This window comes from Corvus brachyrhynchos, unplaced genomic scaffold, assembly GCF_000691975.1.
Source record: "Corvus brachyrhynchos isolate BGI_N302 unplaced genomic scaffold, ASM69197v1 scaffold36, whole genome shotgun sequence".
In the NCBI taxonomy this organism is placed as follows: Eukaryota; Metazoa; Chordata; class Aves; order Passeriformes; family Corvidae; genus Corvus; species Corvus brachyrhynchos.
In genome coordinates, this window is record NW_008238441.1 from 834,448 (window position 1) to 861,631 (window position 27,184).

General features: G+C 37.8%; 1 protein-coding gene across 7 annotated transcripts in view; it reads left to right on the forward strand.

The window, feature by feature from the left end:
- KLHL13 (kelch like family member 13) overlaps positions 1–27,118 on the forward strand; it is a 92,494-nt gene extending 65,376 nt beyond the window's left edge. For 5 of the 7 annotated variants that reach the window (XM_017736637.1, XM_017736635.1, XM_017736636.1 and 2 more), the window contains 6 exons: positions 2,910–3,051; positions 4,245–4,377; positions 4,634–4,830; positions 11,047–11,842; positions 18,902–19,015; positions 20,603–21,090. In XM_017736637.1, the coding sequence (XP_017592126.1) occupies positions 2,910–3,051; positions 4,245–4,377; positions 4,634–4,830; positions 11,047–11,842; positions 18,902–19,015; positions 20,603–21,090 (1,870 nt within the window). Of the gene's footprint in view, positions 1–2,909; positions 3,052–4,244; positions 4,378–4,633; positions 4,831–11,046; positions 11,843–18,901; positions 19,016–20,602 lie in introns of all 7 variants that reach the window. The other 2 variants (XM_008635539.2, XM_008635537.2) reach the window with 2 other exon arrangements.
- The last annotated feature ends 66 nt before the right edge of the window (positions 27,119–27,184 follow it).

Below are 27,184 nucleotides of genomic sequence, written 5' to 3' on the forward strand. Positions count from 1 at the left end.
TTTCCCTCTTGGTGAATGTCACAGGGCTGGAATTCAGGGGGTAGGTGCCTTATTGCCAGGTCTTATTGCTGACTTGCTTTGGAACTTCTGCCAAACCCAGCTCCTGAATGTCACCTTCTGCAGAAGGGAGAGGGTGCTCAGCCCTCCAGAACTGTTAAGCTGTAGATTAGAAAGGTGCTGTTTAACAAGAACGAAACAAACAAAAATCCCCAAGCCCCCACAAACAAACAAAACCCATATCACTTTTTTTTTTTGTCATTGTTTTTTAGATATAAGCCAAAACCCATATAGGATTAATATAATCTGCTTGTCTTTATTCACATGGAATCATACACAACCAAGTTAATGTTTAAGACTAGAATTGTAACAGTTACATTCTGGTGAATTTTTATAGTGTGGAATTTGCAGTTTTTAATGCCGTAGTCACATGTGCAGGTTTCTGTCCATGCATAACAGCAAATGTGGAAGAGAAATAGTGAAAATCTTTTCTGTAGAAGAGCTTCAGGTGGTGAGCTTCTGAGTTTATGTGTGTGATATAGAGAACTGCTCATTATATATTGAAAATCAGGTAGAGGAAATAACTGCTTATAGCCACACCAGGCATGTTGAATGTGTACTTTTAGGTATTGCCAAGTATTTTAAAATTTATTTTATCCTTTCTGTTGACTGAGCAGTTTTAACAAAGTATTGTGTTCTATAGAGGACAACCTGTAGAGGACACAGAAGTTGTGTGTAATGTTCAGAAAAATGCTTCCATTATCCCAGCTGTTCTTGGAATAAATGAATCATAGTCAAGGTCTTTGCCTTCATTTGTAAAATTTATGAATTACGCTGTCTGTCAGGAAATCAAGTAGCAATGTGGCAAACATGGCAAAAAGCCCACCCCAAACAGCCAAGAAGGTTGGTTTACTTGTCTATTTCTTTTCGTAATGATTTTAAACGATGTATTCATTTTCTGTTTTCTTCTGAGTTCAGAGAAAGTAGTTTAAATACTCCTTCGTGTAACATCTATCTGATCTGACATTTTGGGAAGATGCTTTGAGAGCAGAGAGTCAGATTCATGCTTGTTGAATCTGTTGTTCTTCCCACCCACGCTTGCAAGTCTACCCACATTATTTCATATTTCTTCTTAGAAAGACATGTACAAATTTAGAGACTGGATGTCCTTTGAAATTATGTAAGACTCTTGCCTCCATGCGATTGTATGAAAACTAAAACAAACAAAACTCACCAAACCCAAAACACCCTAGAACAGAGTGAACAAAAATATTTTGGGTCATGAGCTAGCAACTTGCTTTGCTGCTCTGTTGCATAGTTGTATTTGCTGGATGCAGAGATAGTCTGGAGAGCCCTTTTCTAAGGTATACCCTGTAAACTTTGTTTAAATGACTCTGGATTTGTTTTATGAAATAGATAACTGTGTTTCAAAAATAGCACAAATCTTGCATGCTGCAGTTCATCCACATTAGTTTATTCAGCTGAGTACATTAGAAGTCACAGCTATTTAGATGTACCCTTGTTCCTACAATGTTATGTCTGTGTGCATAAAATTTCACTGTTTCAAACCCCTGTACACTGTTGAATGGTGAATTTGTTTTGAATATGTTTTTGTAGCTGACCTTTTGTACTCATGGGTTTGAACAAGGCACATTGATGCTATGAGGGTAATATGTGAGTTTCAGAAAGTGCTCTATATGGTCTTTGTACCTGAAGAAGGTGGGGGTAAATATTTTTTAAAAAAAGGAAATTATAAAAATTATTTTTCTTCCACAAATTCCAAATTTGTCCTCACATAGTGATCATAATCAAAACTGGGGAAAAGGAGGGGGATTTAAGCACATTCTTGTTACCTAATTTCTGAAACTAGCTTGGAAGCCAATGTTTTAACCTGCATGTTTAAATAATCTGGAAAACTTCTTGTATCTGAAATTTGCAGCAATTACGTCAAATGACCATGAATCTTTTTTGATATATGGAGTCTTTATTAACAATGGAGATGCCCTCTTCTGTGGATTGACAGCTTATGTTTGCTAATTAAAACTGTGTATGTGTTCATTATACCTCTATCCAGGCTCATAGGTAGCACATTAGATCCCCGAAATTACGGAAACTAGTTGTTGTTAATATTTCTGTAGATGAATTTTATTTACATTGTAATAATAATTACAGGTTAGCATACTTAGGCTCTCAGATATAACCTAATTTACATCTCAAGATTAAAATAGTAGGCTAATAATACTGCAGTAATTCTTTAACAATTCTACCTAAAAGTAGCTCATCCTGTCTAGATTTGGAGAGTAAGTGCTTGGAATCAAATCTTAAATTGAAATTATGAAGTGTTTCCCTGCACAGTAGCAAAATACTGGATATCATGTCCTAAAAGAATTCTAATTGTGTGTTTCTAAAAGCAGGTTAAAGCTGCAGTTTGAAACTCCATGATGTATTTTTTCTATTATGAATAGTCATGCATGAATGAGGTAATGCAAGCTGTAAGAATGAAAATACTTTCTTTAATATTATGCTTAGAGTTTCAATGTTTCACCAGTTTGCATGGAAAAGCTAAGATGCTTGATTTTGGAAACCAGATGAAACCTCTACAAGCATCCTATAATACTGGAATGTAGAAATAACACACTGTGCAAGTGTCTAAATCAGGGAGTCAGGGATGGAAGGAAAAGGAAAAACTTAGTAGCCGAAAAGTACTTACACCTTTTTAGAGACTGTTAAGGCTTCACTTTCTTGAATTAGCTGAAGGGAACCACTAAGGACTGATTCTGTTGCCTGGTGATTTTTTTTCCTGTAGCCTCTGTGCTGTTGCATTCCATCCCAGAAGACTGTGGGTTTAGAACAAAAGATCACTGAATGAAAATGAGTTCAGTCTTAAGGTTTCTCTGTTCCAATTTTCTTAGATCTCTGGTGGAAGAGGAGGATCCTCATATGAAAATATCTCTTGGTAACAGCGATATGGGCATCTCTGCCCATCTACAGTCTTCAAAGACAGGAACCACAAGATTTTTCACCAGCAATACTCACAGTTCTGTGGTATTACAGGTAATTAAATATTCTCATGCCTGTATTGAGCTGTACTGAGAATTTTGGCTGCTCTAAACAATGCATCCACTCAATAGATTTTATCAGTCTAGTAATTTCTATAAAGCCTCAAAAAATCCTCATGTTTTTGTGCTGTCAATGCCCACAAGTAAGCATTGCTTGGGACTTCTTTTCCTGTGAGGTAGAGGTTCAACTTTTAGCAACAGCTTGGAAAAAAACCCCTGTGGCCTTTTCCTGGGGTCATATCCCAGTCCACTCTCAAGTTCTAAGAGGTAACAATGTTTAAACTCTGACCTGACAGCTGTATCAAAGAAGCTCACTTAAATATCATCATGTGATTACATTAGACATATCCCTAAGATGGCAGAGCCCTGCAAGGTTTGTTGTAATGCCCTGTGCTGGGTCTGACTATGGCACTACTGTGTGGTAGAGCACCTATAGAGACAATATTTACATTCTTGCTAATATTAGAAAAATACGAGTTTGAAGGAAAATGTTTTATGTTTGAGCTTCTGTTCCACACTGAATGAAGGAGTGTATTTAATCCATCCTCTAGTATCCACAACTGGGTACATCTTTGGAGGAAATCTTGTTCTAGGAAGCTGCTGTAGATGACTTTATTTTTTATTACAGTTAGATGTTATAAGTAATTCAGACGAGATCAGATGCATAATGGGAGCTTATTTTGGAGTTTTTAGCCTGTCAGCTTTGCTAACAAATTTGATAATCATAGAACCAGGTAACAGCTTTCCTTTCAGGCCACAGACTTTTGCAGCCTGTTAGGTTGCAAACCCCTTAAATTGCTATGGAACAGAATTGTATCTAGAATGCATATGTGACCAGAAAGGGTAGGTCCAAAAAAGATAGCAGTCCCTACCTGAAACAACTGTTATTGTGAAAGCTTACAAAAGAAACTCCTTCCTGAAAAGGACTTAATTTTTGGCCCAGTGTACTTTGCATTCATCAGCTGTATCTGGAAAATAATGATTATTCTGCTTGTTTTCAATGAATAATAGTCATTGATTATATTAGAGATAATGGTTTTAAGATGATGAATTATTTCTTTGTCACTTTTTTGGACCTACGGTACATATGTACATAAAAGTAAATAAATGTTTACATAAGGGAAATAAAAGAGATTCCTACTCTCCTTCCAAATCAAAGGGATGCTTTACATTGTGCTTTTCCTGCAGGGTTTTGATCAACTTCGAGTGGAAGGTTTGCTCTGTGATGTGACGCTTGTTCCTGGAGATGGTGATGAGGTGTTTCCTGTCCACAGAGCAATGATGGCTTCTGCAAGTGATTACTTCAAGGCCATGTTCACAGGTGGTGTTTTTATTAAAGCCATGTACTGCTGTCTCCAAATTGCTCTCATTCAGGCACTCAGACACAAGCTCAGTGCTGTGTGTGAATCAGTCCATGATTGCAAACAACACTGGCGACTAAACATCTCTTTCTGTACTGTTGCATATGGGGTTTTTTAATTAAATTTTAAATTGATATTTTAATTATCTCTAAATTTATGAAGTAATTTCAACCCCATCAAAACTATCATATACATTTACCTGCATGTCTGTTTCAGGAGGAATGAAGGAACAAGATTTAATGTGCATTAAGCTTCATGGTGTGAACAAAATAGGCCTAAAGAAGATCATTGATTTCATCTATACTGCAAAACTTTCCCTTAACATGGACAACCTTCAGGATACTCTGGAAGCTGCCAGTTTTTTGCAGATTTTACCTGTTTTGGACTTCTGTAAAGTATTTCTTATCTCTGGGGTAAGACTATTTGTTTCCCATTTACAATGTTTAAGGCCTTGGTATGTAGTTTTGGTTTTTTTCTGTAATTATACTTACATAATAGTCACAGTTATGTCTAAAACTTGCCATTATTCATGATTTGGATTCACAGCGAGCAAATCTGCTTTGTAGTTTCCTTGAAAAACTTGGTTTTCTTCTGAGTATTATGTACAGTGTGACTTTGATACAAGCGTTTCACCACATCAAAATTCTTCACTTACATGTCTGATATGTTTCAGTCTCCCTGCATGACTGCACTCACTCTTAGCATTAATCCGCTTGCTGCATTCATTAGGTGTGCTTCAGTTACATTCACTTTATTGCTATAGTTACAGCACTTCCATTTCAGAATGGGGGTGCAGTTATCTGTTTTCTGACTTAAACACAGTATATAAGCAATACCCAGACCTTCAGTACCCTTCCTTGCCCTCCTGTCCTGCCAGAAAAGGGGAGCACCTGCTCTGTGGGGCTGTAGAACAGCAGTGGTGCAAGAGCTGTGCTGTCAAAGCAGTTCTGCCTGGAGAGACACTCTGCAGTTATTTTTAATGTTTCCTAGGGGTTTTCTAATGTTGATGTTAATTGCTTATATACCTTACTAGAAATCTGACTTTAACAGGAGACTGGTGTGTTCCACACGAATTACAAGTATTATTTGGAATTCAACTTTTTGATTCTATAATGAGAAATACAGAAGCAGGTATTCCTGTTGCTCTGCAGAGTACAGGCTTAGAAATATGACCTCCCTAACTGAAAATATGTACTAGGATTTATGCAAACAAGAGGACTCCAAGCTGGTAATAACAGCAATCTGTTTCATACGAGGTGTTAAGAGACATTTAGGCTTGATAATGCCCTGTTTTGCTTTTAATTTGGAAATTTTTCCAACTGACCAGTCATCTGATAATGTTGTGATAATGTTTCATTAAGCTTAATACTCTTCAGTCCTACCCCACCTATTTTATATTGCTCAGTGGTTTTTCACCCTCCAAAATGATGCCTCTCCAAGTTTGACATTGCTATAAATACCAGCTTGGAAAAAGGTCTTGGTGGTGCTTTGAATCAGGTATTTGAAAAGGGCTCCCTCTGATGGGAGCTGAGCCCTGGGGACACTGTGTTGCCCTTTCTCCTTTCTGGGTAGTGCAGCTCTTGTTTATTTTGTTTTGTTAAGGAAAGAACTTTTTTCATATTAAATTGTGTTGCTGTTTAAAAATGCTCACTCTCTGAAAGTATGTTCAGTTGTGATGTTGACTCAGTCACTGTTTTTGTTCAAATAAGAAGTATCTTGTTTGATACTGCATTTTCAAAGAATTAGGAAGGCTTTATTAATTCTCTTAATTTTATTGATTTCTTTTTTTTTTTCTGGAGTACTTTCATTTAGACCGTTGTCTAAGGGGATGTAATCTCATTCATGGTATAGCTCTAGAGGAAGTACAAAATTGAGGTTGTGCTGTTAGTCTAGTTATGTTCTTAGCATCCTTATATAAAGAATTTTTGAATGACCTTACTTCTGAATTTGTTGGAACAAGAGTTGGTGTGCAAATGAGCTTCTTTTCGAAGGAGCATTTCTGTAAATTAAATGAATATTCTGAGCAAGTATTGAGGTTATTTCTACTGAAGTTAATTGGCTTGAGAGCTGATGTAACCATTCTGAGACAAATGCTTAATTGTCTTTAAATTGTCTGGGGAGTCCATTATTAAAAGATTATAGAACTCAGTTTATGTAAGGCATAATGTAATTGTCTACTTAAGGATAAGAGGATACTGGAAATATTTACAAAGAAAAACTGAAGCTTAAGGTAACAGCTTAATTTGTGTAACAAAAATAATGAGACCTTCAAAGAATAGAATCTGTTGTAGCTGACTTGAAAGTGTTTTTTATTTGCTCTGCATTTACACCCCTCCTGTTAAGTAGCCCATTGCTCTGATAATCTTTGCTCTGCAACCAAACAGATTCTCAGAGAAACAATGGAATACTTCCTAAGATGTTTTCAGTCTTACTGTTACTATTGGTTTAAAATAATTATAGCTGTACAATAGTCTAGGACTACTCTCATGTCCACATCTAAATGAGCCATAATGTAACTAAAATTCATAAAAATGGCATGGAAATGTTTTCAGAGTAGTGAGTTCTAGACACAATACTGATTTTGCAAAAGTAGCAGCAGTGTACAAAATGGAGAAAGATGAGAAACTTATCCAAGTGAATTATAGCACTCAGGAAAATCACAGGGTAGAGGGGAAGGGGTTGTTACATGGTAATTAAAGAAAACATTCCCAAACATTGAAAATGAGTGTCTTGGCTGTACCTCCATAAAAATTTTATTCCTTCTAGAATTTTGTGCTTTACGCTTTTGTAACTACTAGGAAATAGTCAAATATGGAGGGCTTAATACTTGGAAGTCGTGTCTTGTCAAAAACTTGGTTATCTGAGGATGGAGCAAGTTAATCTGTTTTATGGGAGTGTGGGATTTAACCCTGAGACCAGCTCTGACAGCCACCAGAAATTTGACTTTTGTACTGCAGGGTTACGATGGATTCTGTTTTCTGAGCTGGTCAAATTTCTGTGCTGTTTCTTCCGGGCTTCTGTGTATGGGAGCCCACAGGAAAATTGAGGGTTTCAGGAGTATGTTTGCTCTTTTAACTTTGACCCTTTGAAACACTGTATTAAGTGCTTCAGTGTCTAACAGTCATTGAAACAAAACAAAGTTAGACACCTGATTGTTTTGTGGTACTGGGTTTGAGGGCCTGATTTTTTGTGCATGTTACTGGTCTTGATCTGTTCTCCAAGGCTCTCATACTTACAATCATTTTGCTGTCTCCAGTTTTGTAGTATTTTATAGTGAATAAGTTTTTATGCGAGCTTGGGAAGTGGTTGCTTCAAAATTTCAAAGAATTAAGTGAACTGCTTTCTCAAGAAAGTACTTTGGCTTTTGGTTTGGATTTTTCAGGTTGTCATAACACTGTGCTGTGCTTGACCTTTCTTTTTTGAAAAGCTTTTTAGTATTTTCTGCAACTTATGCTTTGTAATGAGCAATTGCAATGTGAACGAGCAGCTCTGCTCAGTAGTCAAAGTCCATGTAAAATAGGATTTATTTAAATAAAATTCTCAACTCCTTGTGCAGCTGCTCAGCTGTTTGAATGTTTATGGCTTTTAGCTCTTCCCTTGTGAATATTTTTACTAGTTACTGGATACACTATACAGTCAGTCTTATATTTTCACCTGGTATTTCCATTCCTCCTGTTTACTTCAGTGGGATTTCCAGAGTAGCAGTTCCTTCTCTTTGTTGAAGAGCTCCTGATTGACTGACTTCCACACAGGACTATAGCATGAGTCAAACTCCTAAAAAAACCAAAACCTCCCAATGTTTGGGTAACTGAAGTATTTATTTTAATAGCATTATTGTACTGAACTCTGTCCAGTTTTGAATATTCAAGTAGAAGTAGCTATTGCATTTCTTTCTGTTGAATGATTTTTTTTTGGCTCATGATTTAAGAATCTCTAGAATATATATTTTTATGACTGTTAAGTCTTTGCAATATGATTTAGCCTGGTACATTGATTATTATCTTAGAGCACAGTAATGAGGGTAATAGTAATTTTGCAAGAAAAGTAACCTCTAAGACAATATTTAATATGGCACACTGATTTGAGGTGAGTGGTGGAATTTGATAGTGAGCCAAACATAGTGTACAATTTCATAAGCATAATGAGAAGTACCTGCAATCATATATGAAAAAAACAACCCTGAGTGCAGTACGGTCCTAGTGGATTAATAAAGGCGGTATAAAGTAAATTTTTTGAGAATCAGGGATTGACTGGAAACTGCTGATGCCATGTTCATCAGTCATTAACAGTGTGTAATGTGTCAATAAATTTCTCAAACATAAGAAGTCCAGGAATATGCCCAGTGGCATAGATTTACAGTGTAGCATAATTATGGTAATACATAATTTGATGCACGCTGGGCACTTGATAAGTGGCAGCCAGTCAGCAATAGCTCCAAATACTTCATTGCATCCTGAACATGTGCCAATGGTACAGAACCTGTACAGGTTTTGCTTTGATCTTTCAAGTTCAAGTGTGCCTTTCTTGTATATAATAATATCTGACTGCTTACTTTGACGTGGAGGAAGTGCTGCATTTCTCTAGTTTGGTGCCAGTAAATGTATTGCCAAGTAATTTTTAAATACAGTAACTGTATAGCAAGAGTTAAGATTTGTGGTATACTGCAAGTCAGCTGTTTGTTATGGGGTGATTTTTCCATTGCTTTATTTTTGTAATGCAACTTGAAAGAAATTTTAGAAGTAAGAATGTTCTATTTAAGTTACTTAATTTATGGCATGCAGTTATTTCCATTATGCAGTTAATTTATGTAAATTAAAATACCTAAAAGGAAGTGTGCAGAAATTAGAATCATAGAATGGCCTGGGTCTGAAGGGACCTTAAAGATCATCCAGTTCCAACCCCCCTGCTCTGGACAGGGGCCCTCCACTAGACCAGGTTGCTCAGAACCCCATCCAGCCTGGCCTTGAACACTTCAGGGATGGAGCAGCCACAGCTTCTGTGGGCAACCTGTTTGATGCTGACCCTCAAAACCAATCAGAGAATGTTTTATGGGCTGTTGCTAGTTGGCGTGATTATATTTTGATATAAACAATGTGGTCTGTCTTATAATACAAAAAATTATTTCCATGTATATAAAGCACAAATATTTTCATAATAGAACTCCTGACAGTCTGCTGCACATTTATGTTATAGATAGGATCTGATTACAGGATTAGTAAGCATTTCAAGGTGTGTGAATGAAGACTGGATGACTGTAGATCTTAACTCTAGGGCAAGTTAGATCAGTTTCTAGTGAATTAGGAAAATCTCCTCTTCTTGTACTCATTAGACATTTGAATTGTCTGGTATTAAAGGACAATGATCAGATTGAGTTACACAGTATTAAAATCTTCCAATCTCTGTCATGATCAGAAGGTCATTTGAAGGTTTTTGAATTCTTAGGCTGCGGTTGGGTCATAGTCCTCAATCTTTATAATCTTTTAGAAATAACCATGAGATTCATAAGCTTCAATTCTTCTGGCATTACAAATATAATGAGAATCACAAAGTTGTGGAAATGGTTGACACTGAGTAGGGCTGACATGCACAGAGACTAGAACATGTGTAAATGGAGCTTGGATTGGAATAAGGTTTGAATGCAAAAAAGCCGCAATTCTCAGCAAGAAGCATTTGATTGACTTCCTGTGCACGTGTACCAGAGAGCTTGCAGAACTGAACTGCCTGGGTTCACTGAAAACTCACCAGAAGTTATGCCCCATACCTGCCATGTTTCTGCCTCTTTGTGCCTTGGATCCCAAATGACCTCAGAAATTCAGGAGCCAAAGATATAAAAAGGTAGATGCAGCTGCAGTGTAAAACAGATGATTACCGAGGTACAGTCACTCGAGTACTGAGTTAAATTAGGGTGTGATCCATACTGCTAAAGCATTTAATGAGCTGGGTATTTTTAGGAGAAATCCTCCTAGGTTCATTCTTTTAAAAAAATTATGTATAAACTAAAATCATTACCTTTGTCTTATTTTTGACATGTATCTAATTTAAACAGAGTCTGTAAGAACACTGCTTTGATTTATTAAAGATCCATTTTTGTTTTGAAGGAATGTATTCATGAGATTGAACACTGTAAATATAAGTTGGCTGAAATACGTGGCATGCAGGGGTTAGGTGTGCCATTCTCTTCAGTTTTATTATGCCAATACAATTTTAATAATGTCAGAAAATGTCGAATGGTGAGACTTTTGTTTTGCTCTCTGTAACCTTTGGCTGATCACCTCTCCCTTAACTTTATTTTCCACATGTCTTTCTTACAAAGATATTTTCAGAGTTTTTCCAAAGATGAAGTGCTATATAATTGTTATGCATCATCATTGTATAAGGCATTTGACATAATGTATGCCATCTGCTTGTTACTTGTCTCATTTCTTTCCTCAAAATAAGAAATAAATTGGGTCTCCCTTTGCAGTCATGAATATATATACTTCATTGAATATTTGGTTATGTGTAAATCACCTTGAGCATTGCGAAATGCTGAAATATTGCTGATTATACAGTATTCATTAAATTTTACATTATCATTTAGACACCAAATTAAGAAAGTGTTTTGATTCCTTTTTCTGTTTGCTTAATAGGTTTCGTTGGAAAACTGTGTTGAGGTTGGGCGAATTGCCAACACATACAATCTCACAGAAGTGGATAAATATGTTAATAATTTCATTCTGAAGAACTTCCCCGCATTATTAAGTACTGGTGAATTTGTGAAACTCCCCTTTGAACGTCTTGCCTTTGTGCTTTCAAGTAATAGCCTTAAGCACTGCACTGAACTTGAACTCTTCAAGGCGGCATGTCGCTGGCTACGCTACGAGGAACCTCGCATGGAGTATGCTGCAAAGCTCATGAAGAACATCAGGTTTCCCCTGATGACACCCCAGGATCTTATTAACTATGTTCAGACAGTGGACTTCATGAGAACTGACAACACCTGTGTCAACTTGCTTCTGGAAGCCAGCAATTACCAAATGATGCCATACATGCAGCCGGTGATGCAGTCAGAACGGACGGCCATCCGCTCGGACAGCACGCACCTGGTGACCCTGGGGGGAGTGCTCAGGCAGCAGCTGGTGGTCAGCAAGGAGTTACGGATGTATGATGAGAAGGCCCACGAGTGGAAATCCTTGGCTCCCATGGATGCACCGAGGTATCAGCACGGCATTGCTGTGATCGGGAACTTCCTTTACGTGGTCGGGGGCCAGAGCAATTATGACACAAAAGGAAAGACAGCGGTGGACACAGTCTTCAGGTTTGATCCTCGCTACGACAAGTGGATGCAAGTGGCATCTTTAAATGAGAAGCGGACCTTCTTCCACCTAAGTGCCCTCAAAGGACATTTGTATGCAGTCGGAGGTCGGAATGCAGCGGGTGAGCTAGGTGAGTCCTCCTGGAGCCAGCCCCATGCCTTTTGTTGGGCCTGGAAATACCCTGCTGCCCAGGGAATGGGTGGAGAGAAACAAGTTGATGTCATTGGAGTGCTGCTGCTTTCTGGAAGTAGTTCAAATGCAGAGAGGAATTTGTCTGGATAGTACTAGAAGTTAATTTTAGAATGGATCCCACAAAAAAAAATTCCAAATACATATGTCTTGTGTATTGATGCATAACATCCAATGTCTTGGCCTTTGCCATAAAACATGAAGTAAGTATGTATGTCTGCCTGTGAAGTGTGGGGGAATGCAAATGCAGTTTTAAAAAGAAAAAAAAAATTAATCATTACTTCCGCTGAGAAACTAAATCCACTCCTAAGGGATACATGGCTCTAGCTGAAACTCACTGTTGAATGAACATTACATTTTAAAAGACACAAATTTTCTGGAATAGTATTTGAAATGCCAAGGGGTTTTTTGGTGTGTTTTTTTTGTCTTAGTTTAATGACAGTGACTTTTTTCACTCACAGATTAGTGAGATTCGGATACTCTGATGTTCTGGACTTTTTAATTATTAAAAATCTTATATTTCACCTATGATCTTGTGAGTACACAAGTAACTTATTTGTATGAATGACTGAATGACTCAGTCCTGGTGCCTCTTCTTTTCCCCCCTTGCAAATGATACTTAATTTAGCTTGACCAAAAAAAACCCCCAACCCATTAAAAAAAAAAGGAACAAAAATCCCCCATATCCATTTCCGGGAAACAAGATAGAAACAAAGAATAAATACATGATAAGTTATAATTTAACAAAAAAATGCAGAGGATGACCCCTGTTAATCTACTGCATTGTGCAAAGCCATAGTGATGTGCCTTTAGTCAAGTCTGGGGTAGTGGACTCAATTGTAAATTTATCTGTGCTTTAAAATGGAAATGTTACAGAGATTATGCTTGGAAGTTTAGCATAATATTATATCTAAACCAGATACAATATCTCATTATTTAGTTTGCTGCTTTCAGCCCAGTACTCAACTGTCCTTGCAGGTCTTTGTGCCTTCTGCCTCTTGCTTTTCAGAAATGCACAGGTATCTGTAAGTGCAGTGAGAAACATTTTTAACTGAAACAATACAAAACCTGATTTCTACTGCAGGATCTGTGGCTTCTTAAAATTACTGCATCTCGGTTATTCACATACACAGGTTTTTTTTCATTGTCATGTTGCAAATTTTCATGGGAAACATGCAGTTAAACTGCTTCCACCACACAGAAGTGGCCTGGCTTTGCTATAAATTTAAAATCCCTTCCAGTGTTTGATGAAATGGGACATTTAAAAACGCCTCCTGTTCCAAAAGATGGGAAACTGTTTAGCAGTAACTTGTTTTCCCTAGGCAGCCATTTTCTGATGCAGATCCTGAGGTTTTCAGAATTTTTTACTATGTGTCACTTTATTTACCTGAAAATACATCCTAAACAATCTCAATATCCTCTAGAAGACTGAATGTACAAGCTAGCGTGTATTGATCTTTATCTTGAGTATCAGAAAACCTGGTAAATAGCTTCAGTGAGCTATTTTTTAAGAGTATGAATTAATAGCAGATAATCAGATTGCTCACCTTGTGTACTATACAATCTGAAGGGTTATAAAAATGTCAGTGAAAAAGTTGCAAGTTGACAATTTTGTCAATATTTCATATTGACAAAATCAATATGAAATAATACTGTCACTAAGCCAGTGCAACCTGTATATGAAGGGGGCTTTGAGGGCAGCGTTACGTTAAATTAGATCAAGCAGTAGCATTCTGCTGACCTCAACTCTTCTGCTTTCTTTAATTAAAATACAAACTTTATCACCTATCGAAAATTCTTCTGTAAAGATATCATTGAAATACTGTAGCAATTTGCACACAGACCTGAAAAATGCCACTGGATCAGTCTGTGGGAAGAGCGCTCTAAATGCTAAATATTGTAGCTGTCTGATGCTTTGATTTGAGGCTTCAGGTTCTTTCCTTGTTAATTGTGAGGTGAGTCACTTTTCATTTTCATGTTTCTTTCATAAACCTTGACAACTGGAAGATGAAATCCAGCTTAAACTTCCCATTCTCTTCAGAAGAGAAAAACTCTCGGGCTTTTCATAGAAGAGAAGGTCAAATATGTGTTGGACAGATATTAAAGAAGTTGCCCTTGGGTTCAAACTAATTCCAGTCTGTTGTTAGAGAGGAAAAATTCCCAAAACCTGAATTCAGCTTTCTGGAAGATCAGCTTTTATGGAAAAGAGCCAAAGGATTAAAGTTACTAAAACTAATTTTTTTTTCTCCCGACATTCACAGGAATAAAAATTATACTTTTTTGAGGCTTTTATCAAGCCTTTTCAAAACAGTTTTCAGATGTTTCATCTTCTGAGAACTTTGTAAATGCCACTTTCTACATCTGTAATACTTGCTTTAGTGTAATAATGAGCTGCTGTTTTACCAGTGCATGCCAATGAGAAAAGTTTGGTTCACTGGAAAGGATGAGTGAATGCCCATGTATGTGGTACATGTGTTGGACTTTGGTAAATGTATCCTTTAAATGTCCTGAATTATGATATTACAATTTAGATTTTTCAACCCTGTGACAGCTTAGCGCTGTGCAGAATTAAGCACCACTCCTGGAAGGATAGTAGATAATTCTGGTTAGTTCTCTTTAAACACAGGCAAGGCAGGCACCTGCCAGAGGTATTCCTAGAAGGCAGGAGAACAGCACTTGGGCTCAGGGAGGAGCCCAGCCTGAGAAAGCAGGTGTGCAGAAAATGAGAGTTTTTGAAAAAGAGACAAAGGGAAAACCAAGTGTGGCTCCCAAAAATACTTGTGAAGCAGAGCACACTGGCAGATTCCAGCTGAATGCTGGAGACCATTTTCTCTTCTGACAAGTAGATTTTTGTAACTCGTTGTAAGAGTTGTTGTGCTGCTTGATGACAGCAGAAGCTGTGCCTGTAAGTACTAGAAAACTTGTGCATTTAGGTATTTTCCAGATACTTCAGGCTCTGCTCTTGATAGGCTTGAGTAGAGTTTGGGGTTTTTATATATGGGCTTTTCCTGAGCACTTAAAGGGATGTTGGGTTGTAACCAAACCACAGATTCATTCATCACGCTGCAATAAAGACAAAAAGAGAAAACCGGCAGTCCAGGCCAGTTACCTGTTCTTTTGACCCTCTGCCCATCAAGTTGGAAGGTTTTTATTTTCCAGATGCCCGCTATGATGTTGAACCCTCCTTGTTTATGTAAAAACTTCCCCTGTGTGTGTGTATATATATATACATATATATATATATATATATATGTATATAAAGATATAGCTAATATATTTTAAATGATGTTGTTTGATATTCATCAGTACCCAGTTGGGCTGTTTACTGTCTGAGTAGTGTTGTGAATATCAGACCAGAGTGTGAACTAGAGGACCTCTTGTGCAGAGGCTTATTTTAGAATGGCTCCTTGCTATGCTAGGACAAAATTACCAATAACCAAGTCAGCTTAGAGTTGTACAGAAGCAAGCTGTATTATAGAAATAATATAACAAAATTAAGATGCTGGGTTTTGGGACATTACAGAGTTGCTAAGTGCTGCTGTAATAGACCTCAAGACGCTTTAGGAAGCTGCTGACAGAAAAGTGTTAACTATCTGTATACTCCTCAAATAGCATCACAGATGGCACTATAAAATGAGTGCAGGCTGAAAATCCCTTGGGACTGCTAAAGCTTTGTGTCTTTTTGAGATTGCTTAATTCTATTAAAATGAGGCCTGTCTTCCCTGGATTATGGTAATGAACACATCAGAAGTTCTACTGTTAAACATAAAGCCTGGTCATGATGTTGGGAGAATGAATCCATCACTCTCATTTAGGTGCGTTAAAGTAGCAGTTTTAGAGTGTTTTGTGAACTCTGCTCTGTCTGGAGATTTTGTAGAGAATGTCCTGATGTCTCTCTTAAATTATGGGCACCTTTAATAGCTGGAATTTTGAATATTTTTTTCTTTTCAGTGCAGAGGAATATCTTGCTAAAAGAAGTTGAATGACCTTGCATTAGTAAGGTAACAGGGAAGCAAGTATGTGGATCAATCTAACAGAAGAGTAGGGTTTTTCAGCTGGAAAGTGATTAGCTTTGTTTTAGAGCACAGTGGATGTGAGATTTGAGTTGGAATAGTTTGTCTGAAATACTGTCAGACAGTACCTTAGCTGTGCTGGGAATGTTCGAGACAGTTTTGAAGCCACATCAGAATGTGATGGGTCTTGGACTCGGCATCATCCTTTGTCAGATAAATAATGTCTTTACAACGTGGTGATAGTGATGGCAGTAATGTGTACCAATTCTGCATGTTTTGCCTTCTTTTGCCAAAGGGTTATTTTGGCTGTGTCTTCTCTCTTAAATGCAGTTCATAGTGCAGAGTGAGGTAAAACTGTCCCGTGTTGAATGTCATATTCATCTGGGTGCCGCTGGCTCTGCAGTTGCTTTGCACATCTACTTTTCCTTTGCACATCCCCTGCTCTTCCTGTCCTTGGAGTGTGTTAGAAATACAAGTTCCTCACCTCAATGCAGAGTGGAAGCACTTCGGGAAAGAAGATGTCTTTGTTTTTGTGGAAGCAGTAGAGTGATGGTTTTGGTGCAGAGGAGCAGCGAATGGTGGGTTGGATGGGGCCGTTCTAGGGGTGGAACTGGGACAGCTATATTTACTTGCACATCGAATCTGCTTCTTTCTGGTTTTGAAATTTCTGCACATCTTTGCTTCTTATTGCTAAATAGAGCAGAGTGGAAAGGAGCTTTCCTTTTAAAAAAGAATATTGGTATGGGTGAATATGTTTACGAGAGTGAGCATGGGTTTATTTGGGGATTGGGCAAAAACTGCGTGTGGTGTCAAGGTGGCACTGCACAGAAACACAACTCATGGATTTAATTTTAGGCGTCATTTGTGGAATCAGTTCTTTGTGCATTCGCTGGATTTATGGCTAAGTCCTTGATAGATACAGAAGATCTGCAGGTTACAATTTTTTTTCAAGAGGAGATTTCTATCTTTATTAAGAAAATGCAAACAACCAAGGCAGATCTCTTAGAGTAGACTTGGGAACTTGCCCATATGTTGGACAGATTTTTTAAATCAAAAATTTGGTACATCACCAGTACTGCAGACACACATGACTTTGGTTACTTTGTATTGGTTTGTTATTTTTTTGTCACATCTTACACATCCTGGAGGTGGCAGAACTGGGAGTCCTTGTGTGAGGCACTCTCACAGATCCAGATGCATTTCAAGATTTCATTACTATTTTGAAACAGTTTCAATTAATTATGAAATTATTAATTTCATACATGCAAATCAACATATATAATTTGTTTAGAAAAAAGCAGAAATTTAGTGTGTTTTGCCTTATATCATGAACCTAATGTTCTGGAATGGCACTTTTCTGTATTTCATAAATTTAAATTTCAGCTCCTGTGTGGGGAAAAGCTGAAGTAAATCCAGTGTGCTGTAACAATTTAACAATTCTTATGTGCAAAACAGATTTTTTTATTTTTCACTTTTAGCCTTAGATGATGCTGAACTGATTGTCAAACAGTATTTCTAACATTGGAACTGGAAGCTTCTATTTTCAGTGTGTGTACTTGAGACGCTAATTGCATGGAATTACACATGATCATCCCATTTTGTAACAATAAGGAGGTTATGCATCAACTAAAAGAGAATTTAGAAGGTCACTCTAATGTGCTCTGTACTAATTTTTTCATGACTAGGGATTTTTTGTTCTGTAGTCTGAGACCATAGCTATACTTCACTCAGCCAAAATGATCCAGAGGATGTTTTTAAAACAGCTTTGGAGTTTGGGTGTGGTGTCTTATATTCACTATGTAAGTGTTACTGTGTGATGTTCTTTACTCGTCTGGTCCATAATTTTGCAGGCTTAAACTAACACTAACTAGATCCTGCCTTTATAATAGCAAGTTTTTCAGATTCTAAGGGTATTTTTTTCTCTCGGTTGATGCATAATCTTGCACTCTTAAGTCATCATCACTGATTCCATAGAGCTGACTCAGATTTTCTGCCCTTGATTCAATAAAAACCTTGTTTTAGAGCAAATAAAATGCCACTTTTAAAGACAGATTCGATTTTTCTATGTTTAGTTCATTAACATCCAACAGAGTTTAAGCAGTCTTTATTTTAATTATTTAAAATGAGATTTGTCTTTAAGATAACTTAATTATTGACAGTTGCTCTGTGCATCGTAAAGTCACTATATTATGGGGTTTTTGAGGATCTTGTGCCCCTTTGATCATACTGTAGTATTCAAGCTGCCAACACCTAGAGCTTGCTCCGTTACTGAATCTGCTTTCTATTTGTATTCTCTGTGGTTGTTGCACACCCTTTTCCTGCAACCTGCATCTCTCCCACCTTACATTGAAGAGAGGTTTTCTTCTCAGGAATCCATTTTGCACTGACTCCTGGGCAAGGGTTTCTTCTTAACTTAGTACTGTCTTCTGTGATTTCTGATCTGATAAATCCCTTGATAATTTTAACATTCCAACTCGCAAAGAAAACGGCACAAATAGAGTTATACATCAACACAGGCACTGCTTTTCTCCTTTCCAGATTCAGGGATGTTTAATCTCTCTTTTTTTTTTTTTTTTTTTTTTTTTTTAAGGGTGGCTTTTGTAAATTGATGTGGTGTCTTGCATATGCTGTGCTGTATATTGCTGCGCAACCCTGCAATACAATAGAAAATTAGTCAGCAAGGGGTAGAGTGTTCTGTCAGCAAGTTTGCTGATGGTACAGCCCAGCTGGACAGGATCCTGTGCAACCTGTTCTTGGTGACCCTGCTTTAGCAGAGGGGTTGGACTAGATGTTTTCCAGAGGCCTTTTCCAACCCTATCTGTTCTGTGTTTCTGTGATAGTGCTCAACAATTCCCTTGAGACTTCCTCAGCTGAACAGTGTTACTTGTTGGCACTTCCTCTGTGAATGTTTCTGCCAGTGCACTGTGCTCAGCACCAAACTGCCGTGCTGGCTTCAACACTTTTATGCTCTCATTTGTTTCCAACAGCCACTGTGGAATGTTACAACCCCAGAATGAACGAGTGGAGCTACGTTGCAAAAATGAATGAACCCCACTATGGTCACGCTGGAACCGTGTATGGGGGGTTAATGTATATTTCAGGTAAATCATGCCTGTGATATCATCTCTGTGAAACAGAGTTTCTTATCTAACAGTTACTTATCTAACTTTTTCTGTTTCAGCAGCAGATAGTACAAATTAGTCTGTGGTTGCAGTAGGATTGCCATGGTATCAGTAGTGATGCAGTTTCATATGAAGCTGGTCAAACAGCACATATACTGCAAGTGCTGACAAAATTGTTGTAGATAATATTATTAGTAATTGAATAGCTCTGAATTTCAAAGCAGTTACTCATTTTACCAATCAGAATAGTTTTCTGTAGCCACATATATAAATTTATATAGTAATATAATTAAATATAATATTGTTATAATATATTTTATTATATTATAATTATGTGTAACAGTATTAAATAATTATATAATTGTATTATAATATAGCAATGTAATTCAACACACCCTCCCTATAAACTTTGGAAAGCACTGGAAATTGTATTACTTTAAAGAACAACTTTTGCCTTCATGGAGGTAATAGAAAGGGCTAAGTTCTCATGTTAATCATAGTATGTAAGTGATATCTGTACTTTCACTGGTTTTTTATTTGGAATTTGCTTGGTCCTGTATGTCACTGAGGTTATAGTTTCATTCAATTTTTTTCCAAATGAGTTGTCTGAAAATCTGCTATTAGCTTAATTTTTAAAGAAGATTCAATCTGTCTGTCAGTGATCATTGCAGAGATCACAGGCCTATATTCTCCTACTGAAATTTTAAAGTATGTTGTCTTAAGAACTAAACTGAAATTCAGGGCAGGAGGTGGGACAAGGTTGCTTAGCTGACAAGAACTGGTGGGGAGATGTGCTGGCACAGCTTGATTTAGGGGCCCTTGTGCCAGTAGACTAGGTGGAATTTGTTTTAGAATTTACTATAAGGTACAGGTGCTTATTTTTCTGGAGCAAGTCCATTGAACTCCTATTGCTGTGCTGTTACCAGTTGTGTTTTGTCCATTTTGCTTGTTTTACTGCAGGTGATACATGAATATGCTGTCTGCTGTGTGTTTTTCATGTAGATCCCACAGATTTTTCTTTTCCTTTTGTCCTGAAGCCTCTCCAAATGCTTTTGCAGGGAGCTATGGAGAAAGCAAATGTAGAGGGAACCATACGTAACTATTAACAGAAGAATATCTAAAATGTGTGTCCTCTATTCACTTGAACTTGTTGAAAAAAGTTTTCTCATGAAAATTCTACTATGTGATAGGACTACTTAAAACACAGCAGCATAGTATCAAAATTTGAAAGGGAAATGGATTCTTTATAGTGAGAAACAAAACTAGCAAAATGAATGAATATAAGCCAAGAAATAATTTTGCAAGACAGAAGCATAGGTAACAGTTTTTTGTTCCTTTAATCTGCCAGTATAAATTGTGTAATGAGGTGCAGTGTGAGACATGGCTTCTGTCCATATTCCCATTTAAAGGAACAAATGTCATTTGAAATGGAGTACTTCTGTGATAGTAATCTAAGCTAGAGTGAAAAAGTTTTAAGGAAGATGGAATTCTTTCAGTAAAATGTATTTTTTTGTTACCTAATGTGTATTAAGGTGAGCACTACTCTAATGTGTTTTGTTTCTCTAGGGGGAATTACCCATGATACTTTCCAAAAGGAACTCATGTGTTTTGACCCTGACACAGACAAATGGACTCAGAAAGCTCCGATGACGACAGTCAGAGGTCTGCACTGCATGTGTACTGTAGGAGACAAGCTGTATGTTATTGGTGGGAATCACTTTAGAGGAACAAGTGATTATGATGATGTTCTAAGCTGTGAATATTACTCGCCAACTCTAGACCAGTGGACTCCAATTGCTGCCATGTTACGTGGGCAAAGTGATGTTGGGGTTGCTGTCTTTGAAAATAAAATCTATGTTGTTGGAGGATATTCTTGGAATAACCGGTGTATGGTGGAAATAGTTCAGAAGTATGATCCAGAAAAAGATGAGTGGCATAAAGTATTTGACCTTCCAGAATCCCTTGGTGGCATTCGAGCCTGCACTCTCACCGTTTTCCCTCCAGAGGACAATACAGGGTCACCGTCTAGAGAGTCTCCTCTTTCAGCACCTTAGAACCATCCCTTGACTTACGATGTTGTAGTAACACCTCTGCAGTGCATCATGGGGTCTATTATTTTTCTTCAGTAGTTTCTGTTAGGCTTAGCCTACAGCATTTCATACAATTACTGGAAAAAAAAAAGACTTTGACATTATTTGTGCTGTTTGTTTGGCCTAGAATGTCTCTCAAGTGGTTAACAAAATCTATGTACTCGCCCAAGCCAAATGTTTAACAAATGAGAGGGTATTGTCGATAAAATGTATGATCTAGGTACGTTATTAATGTTGTATGTTGGGTGTGAAGTACCTTATAGCTTACATTTGGGAGCCCAGTGAGTCAAATTTGAAGACTTTGTATTGAACATGTCACTAAATTTCATGCTGAAATCCTTCTTCCTTTCGTTTTTGACTGCAGATTACAAGGGTAGGTAGACCACATCAATGTGAGCTGTCTGAAGGTTGCCAAGGGACCTGAGCTACCTCCCTCTTTTCACAGAGTATTTTTGACATATCTGTTTACCCACCTGACGTTGTGGGTGCTTTCAGAGCATATGAAGTTTCTTAGGGAGAGGGAAGAAATAAAATAATTTTAAAATATTAGCACTGTACAGGAGCAGACCTTGTAGAGGCCAGGAGTTTTTTATAACATATATCGAGTGTTTTTCCTGAATCAGTTGAGTGATGCTTCAAACAAAACATCTTAAACATGTGTTTTCTAATTCTTTTTTCGTTTTTTCAGGTATTGGCTTCCGCTTGCATGGGAGCACACACTATTAACAAATGGGAATTCAGTACAGCTGTGAATTCTGTTGTATGGCTGTACTGAATATAGGTAGTTAAGGGCTAGAAATGGTAACTTAAGCCACTGAGTTTGACCAAATGGTTCCATCAGATCAAATTTAATCTACCTTTTCTCCTTTGCTGTTGAGATAACTTGCATAATGTGTCCTCTGTATAGTCTCAGTTAATAAGGTTATTTAGCACAAAGTGCAGCTTCAGCAAGAGAGCTACTTTTGCTCAGTGAAGCTGGACTACCACATTTTACCTTCCTTAGTTCAATAAAACTTTTAACGGCAGTTACCCAGTCTAAGCTACCTCATTAATGTATTTGGTTTTCTTCCTCTGCCTCACTGTCTCCAGGATACGCATTACGTATATCTGTGTGGGTAGATGAATTTGCTAGGAAACCAATGCAGAAGTGATAATGAATGGGTATTTTTGACCTACTTTTAAGAAATTGTTTTGGTCTGATGTGTTCATTTTATTGTTAGGGACTGATGAAAAAACAGTCTTAATGTTTTTTCCTTGGAGAACTGCTTATGTGTGCAGCTGTGCAAATTCACAAGAATCTTTACATGCTCCAAAATACAATGCACTGCTGAGAAACTGCAGCTCTGATTATGCCATTGTGCTTGTTCTGAACTTCCCATCATGTTACAAGTAATTTTGCTAATGAACACAGTCACAGGGGTATCTTCTGGGGAAAACTGTTTAAACCAGCTTATTGTATTACCTATTAACAATAACCAAGTAAAGCTTAATAGACTTTTGCTGGGAGTTTGCTATTTGTGTTTTGTCCCTGCTTGGTGCATCAAGCAGCAGGATTACTCTGGTGTCAGTTTTGGAAGTACTGATATTTATTTACTCTTTATGCAGTTTACTAGTAATGGTCACTACCAAAATCTATGTGTAAGCTTTAGGTTTCATAATTGTTTTGGTTAAAATCAAAAGCAGTTCTTCCTCTAAAAAAATTGAAGTCTTAATTCCATGTGGTTGTGCAAGGTGTTGTTGTAGGTGGTATAGTGGCACCAGTGGATACTCCTGGAAACTGGCTAGTGAAGATAAATTGACTCATCTAATACTAAGTATTAGTATTAGATGAGTCTACTCTTCTAAGAATACTCTTCTAATGCTGTGCAAAGCACTGGATAGAAAAATACTGCTTTGTCATTTAAGGATTTGTCAGTTGTTTAAGTGTCACATCTACTAATTTTTTTTCCCCGCTCAGAGACCAGATTTTAGACCCTGCTAGAGTTTAAGTACCCTGAAATCCGTATTCAGTGTCTCTTTTATTAATTAAACTGAAAAGTGTTTGAAGGAGTTGCAATTCCTTCAGGATAGTGTAAATATATCCTGCTGTTTGTATGCTGAGGATGGGGGACACACTGTTTAAAAGTGGGTATCTTCACTGGTATTCTCTGTTCGGAAGAAGCTTAATATGGGTTCTGATCATTCTGAGGCGGTTTAAAGTCAGGATGCCAGTTTTGTGTCTGAGTCTTGAATAGCCAGGAGCTGGTATATGGCCACAATGTTGAGATTTTTTTTTTAAGTGACTCATTATCTGTTACACGTAAAGTGGAATAATTATTTTTGAACATTTTGTCATCAGTGGATTAAATGTAGTGCTTCAATCAAATTAATCTTTGGGTTTTTTTTTTTTTTAATTCCCTCCAGATTAAAGTGTTTATAATGACATTAGTTAACATTTACTCATTAGGATTGAAAAGCAAACATCAAAGACTTGCCCAAAACTGCAAACTGGTTTCTTCTGTAATGTAGTATAAAATGACTTGATGCTCATTGCATCTTTCTTAACCATAGCATAAGAAACCCTTTCCATCTCTGAATCCACAGCTGTAGGTATACATATGGATACAGCAAATACCCATCTCCGTTTCCAGTCAGGCTGCCTCTTCATAAATCTTCAATTCTTTCATTTTGCAGTTGTAGTACCTAAATCAGAAAAGCATCTGGATAAAAGGCAGTTATAGCTATTTGACTTGAATGAAATAAGACTACATGGTGTGCCAGCTGGGAGGGCCACGGGAGCTGTCTGCCATCTCCCAGTGATGCAGACACAGACTGCAAAATTCATTCACACTTTGCTTTTTTGGTGCCCAATTAGCAGCAAATGTAAAAAGTGCTCACTTCCATATACAATTTGCCCAAAGGCCCATCTGCAAGACCTAGCACTCTGACTCCAGACATCTGAGATGACATTTCCCTTGTTCTGTGTTTTGAGATAGGACAAGAATGATGGGGAAGAAGACCTGGGAAAATCCAGGTTATGTAAAGTTTCTTTGCCCTGTTCACATCAGAGAGTTGATCATCTATAGATGTCCATTTTTCTGTGATTCTCCTCCCCTTAGAAAGTTGTAAAGTCCAAGAGCCTGGTCCAGGGAAAGCAATTCCTGCCAAGACCCAGCCAATCTCATGGCTTCTTGGGATAATGGAGTTGTGCTGATGGGGTGAGCACTGGTGCAGCAGAATGTGGCTGTCTGACAGCCTGGCTATGGCTCTAGAGGCCCCTTGTGTGAAAGAATCACTCTACCTGTTCTCAGGACAAAAGTGTGATGTTTTCTTATAAACAGTGCAGTTTTTAAATTCCCCATTCTGTTTCTGAGGGGTGGGATCTCTAAGGAGTAACATTTTAGTAACAGTCTGAAGCTCAAACCAGTAGTCTGGTTCTTTAGTGGAATAATGGAAATCATGGATTAGGGCACTTTGCATGCAGATAAATAAACTTCTCCCTAAAGGCTTACAGTCTTAATCTGATGGGCTGGTTGGGCATCAAAAAATAATTCGATACCACAGCAACAAGTGCAGTACAAATGTCTGGAGAAGTTTGTAACCAAAGAGTTGGGGATGATTTGATCAGGAAAGATCATAGCACTTTTCTTTGCAAAGTTCATTCTGCCTACCAGAATCGTTGTTCCTTCTCAATTTGCCCTCCAGCTGGTGATTGCCTCACCTTTATGCTGGTGTCTGACTCTGCTGGTCACTGTTTTTTTTAATCCTTTGGTTTTGTAGCTGACATCTGTTACTTCCTCTGCTCCTGGTAAGAACAGATAAAAGCTGAGGCTTTTTTAGTGGCACTGTCATTATGTCAAGGGAGAAGATAGCCCATTGTTGATAAATGTATTCGTAATTCCGCTTGTGCATTCTTGGAAATATATAAGCAGTTTTAAGATAGTAAAAGGTATGTGCATGTTGCAGGAGTAAAGCTGTTTCCTCCTGGCTTGCACCTTACGTGGTGTGTGTGGGGTTGTGTGCAGTGGTTACCCAGAGATCTGGAGGGAGAGTCAAGCTCTCATGTGGCACTTTATGCTTTCCATACTCTGTAAAAGTGTTCTTTACTTGCACGCCATATGTAGTTTATTGGGTATTTTTTCTTTTGTATTTTAGTTTAAATGTGAATAATGATTCTTTGTGTGCAAATGTGGTCAGAAAAAAAAGTCTTAAAGGGCAGAGTTATACTTTGCTTAACTGATGAATTTTTTGGTCCTGTGAGTATTGCAGGACCCATTCAGCTGTGAGAAGCTGATTGCAGTTTGAGAGCAAGCTAGGAAATTCGGATGGCTTTCCTGCCTGTCACCAGTTCACATGTTCTTGTTGCCAGTCTTTTACAGGTCATTAAGTGAACTTCTCAGTCCTAAGGCTCCATATTTTGATGTCCAGCTCTGTTGGACCTGCTGATTACCCACTCTGGGGAAAACGTGGTGGGATGTGTTTCACAATCTATCTTACTGAAACAACATGACTAGTTTTTTTCAGGAGTTCCACCATCAGTGACACACAGGAGTCCTCCAGAGTTCTTTAATGACCTGGTAGTTTGTATAGATGATGTAGCCCAGATAACCTGGGAGTGGTGCTACAGCAGGAGCCATGAGTGGCTGACATTCCTGAGGGGATGGTCTCCAACTATATGTATTATTTTGGCTCAAGTGCTGGTTTTTTTCCCCATCTTTGGGAGTATTTATTGCTGCTGTCTGAGTTTTAAACTTTTTATTCATTAAATGAGTAATGCCTCTTTGAGTCTGTAGTGGGAGCGAAAGGTTCAGGTGGCTCTTTCAGAGCTTCATGTTATTAGTCTATCTACATAGTTATTAAATCCTTTCTATTTGGAGCTCTGTTTCCTAACCATTTAGAAGAAATTGGTTTGCAGTGTGAAAAGATGTCAGATGAAAATGTGTGTGTGACTGGAACAGAAAGGCATATTGTTTTAGACTTTTTTTGTCATGGTTTAGAGGTTAGTTTGGACTTGGAGCTCCCACAGATTGAATAGGGAGTGATATATATATATATATTTTTTTTTTTTTTTTAAATAACTTATAGTTGGCTTAAGTGGGTCAAAACTCAGTTGTTTGTACCTGCTTGCACTCTTGGCTGGCTGGTTGCTATATTCTCCATCAGACCACAGCATTCTGTGCTGTCTGCATCTGTTCCCTTGTGTAAGAGCATCTCCTGTCTTCCCTGCTGGCTGTTGATCGAGTTCCAAAATAAATCTGAGCTTGGATTCTTCTATCTAAAGTACCTGTGGAGCTAAAGAGCATGTGGAGCTGTGGATTGAGGGCCATGGCTTTGACATTTAATTCCCCACCAGCCCCTCACTGCTTTGCAAGATGTTCCCCAACCCAGCTAAAATCTGTGTGCAGGATGCAAATCTCTCAGGCTGAAAATTTTAGTAACCTGGGCGTGTAAAGACCACCCAAGTGTCCTCGTCCTCTTTTCAAGGAGAGTTGTGCACTTGAGCTACTGAGTGCTCTGGAAGGGGGCAGACACGGGAGCTCCTTGGGTAACTATACTTTTTTTTGGCCTTTGATTCTGCTCTTTCTTCTTTGCCCAGATGGAGATCTTGGGAGGGAAGGTCAGGATTTGGTCACACTTTCCAGCTCTCAGTAGAGAGCAAGCTTGTTTATTCTCATCTGTCAGTACAACACTGCAGGAAAAAGAACTGTAGGAGCAGTTCAGATTTTAAACATTGTGTCACAGAACAGTATTAATTAATAAAGGAAAAATTAGTCTGTTTTAACCTGTGTTCCTCATAACCGGGATTGGTCCAAAATACTTGGCTTCTGTTGAATTAACAACTTTGCCTTTACCTCCCTTGTTCAACATTACTGTAAAAAAAAAAATTGCTTGGTTTCTTTTCCATTTGTTTTTCATTGCTTGTAACCTTTTCTTAGAAATGTGGAAATAATTTTCCTTAAATGTTTTATGCACCAAAATAAACACACCACTGATCACCTCCCCATGTTTCTTACTCAGTGCCTGCCAAGTGTATCTTTTCATATTTTTACCCAGATGTTTGACAGCTGTCAAAAAACCC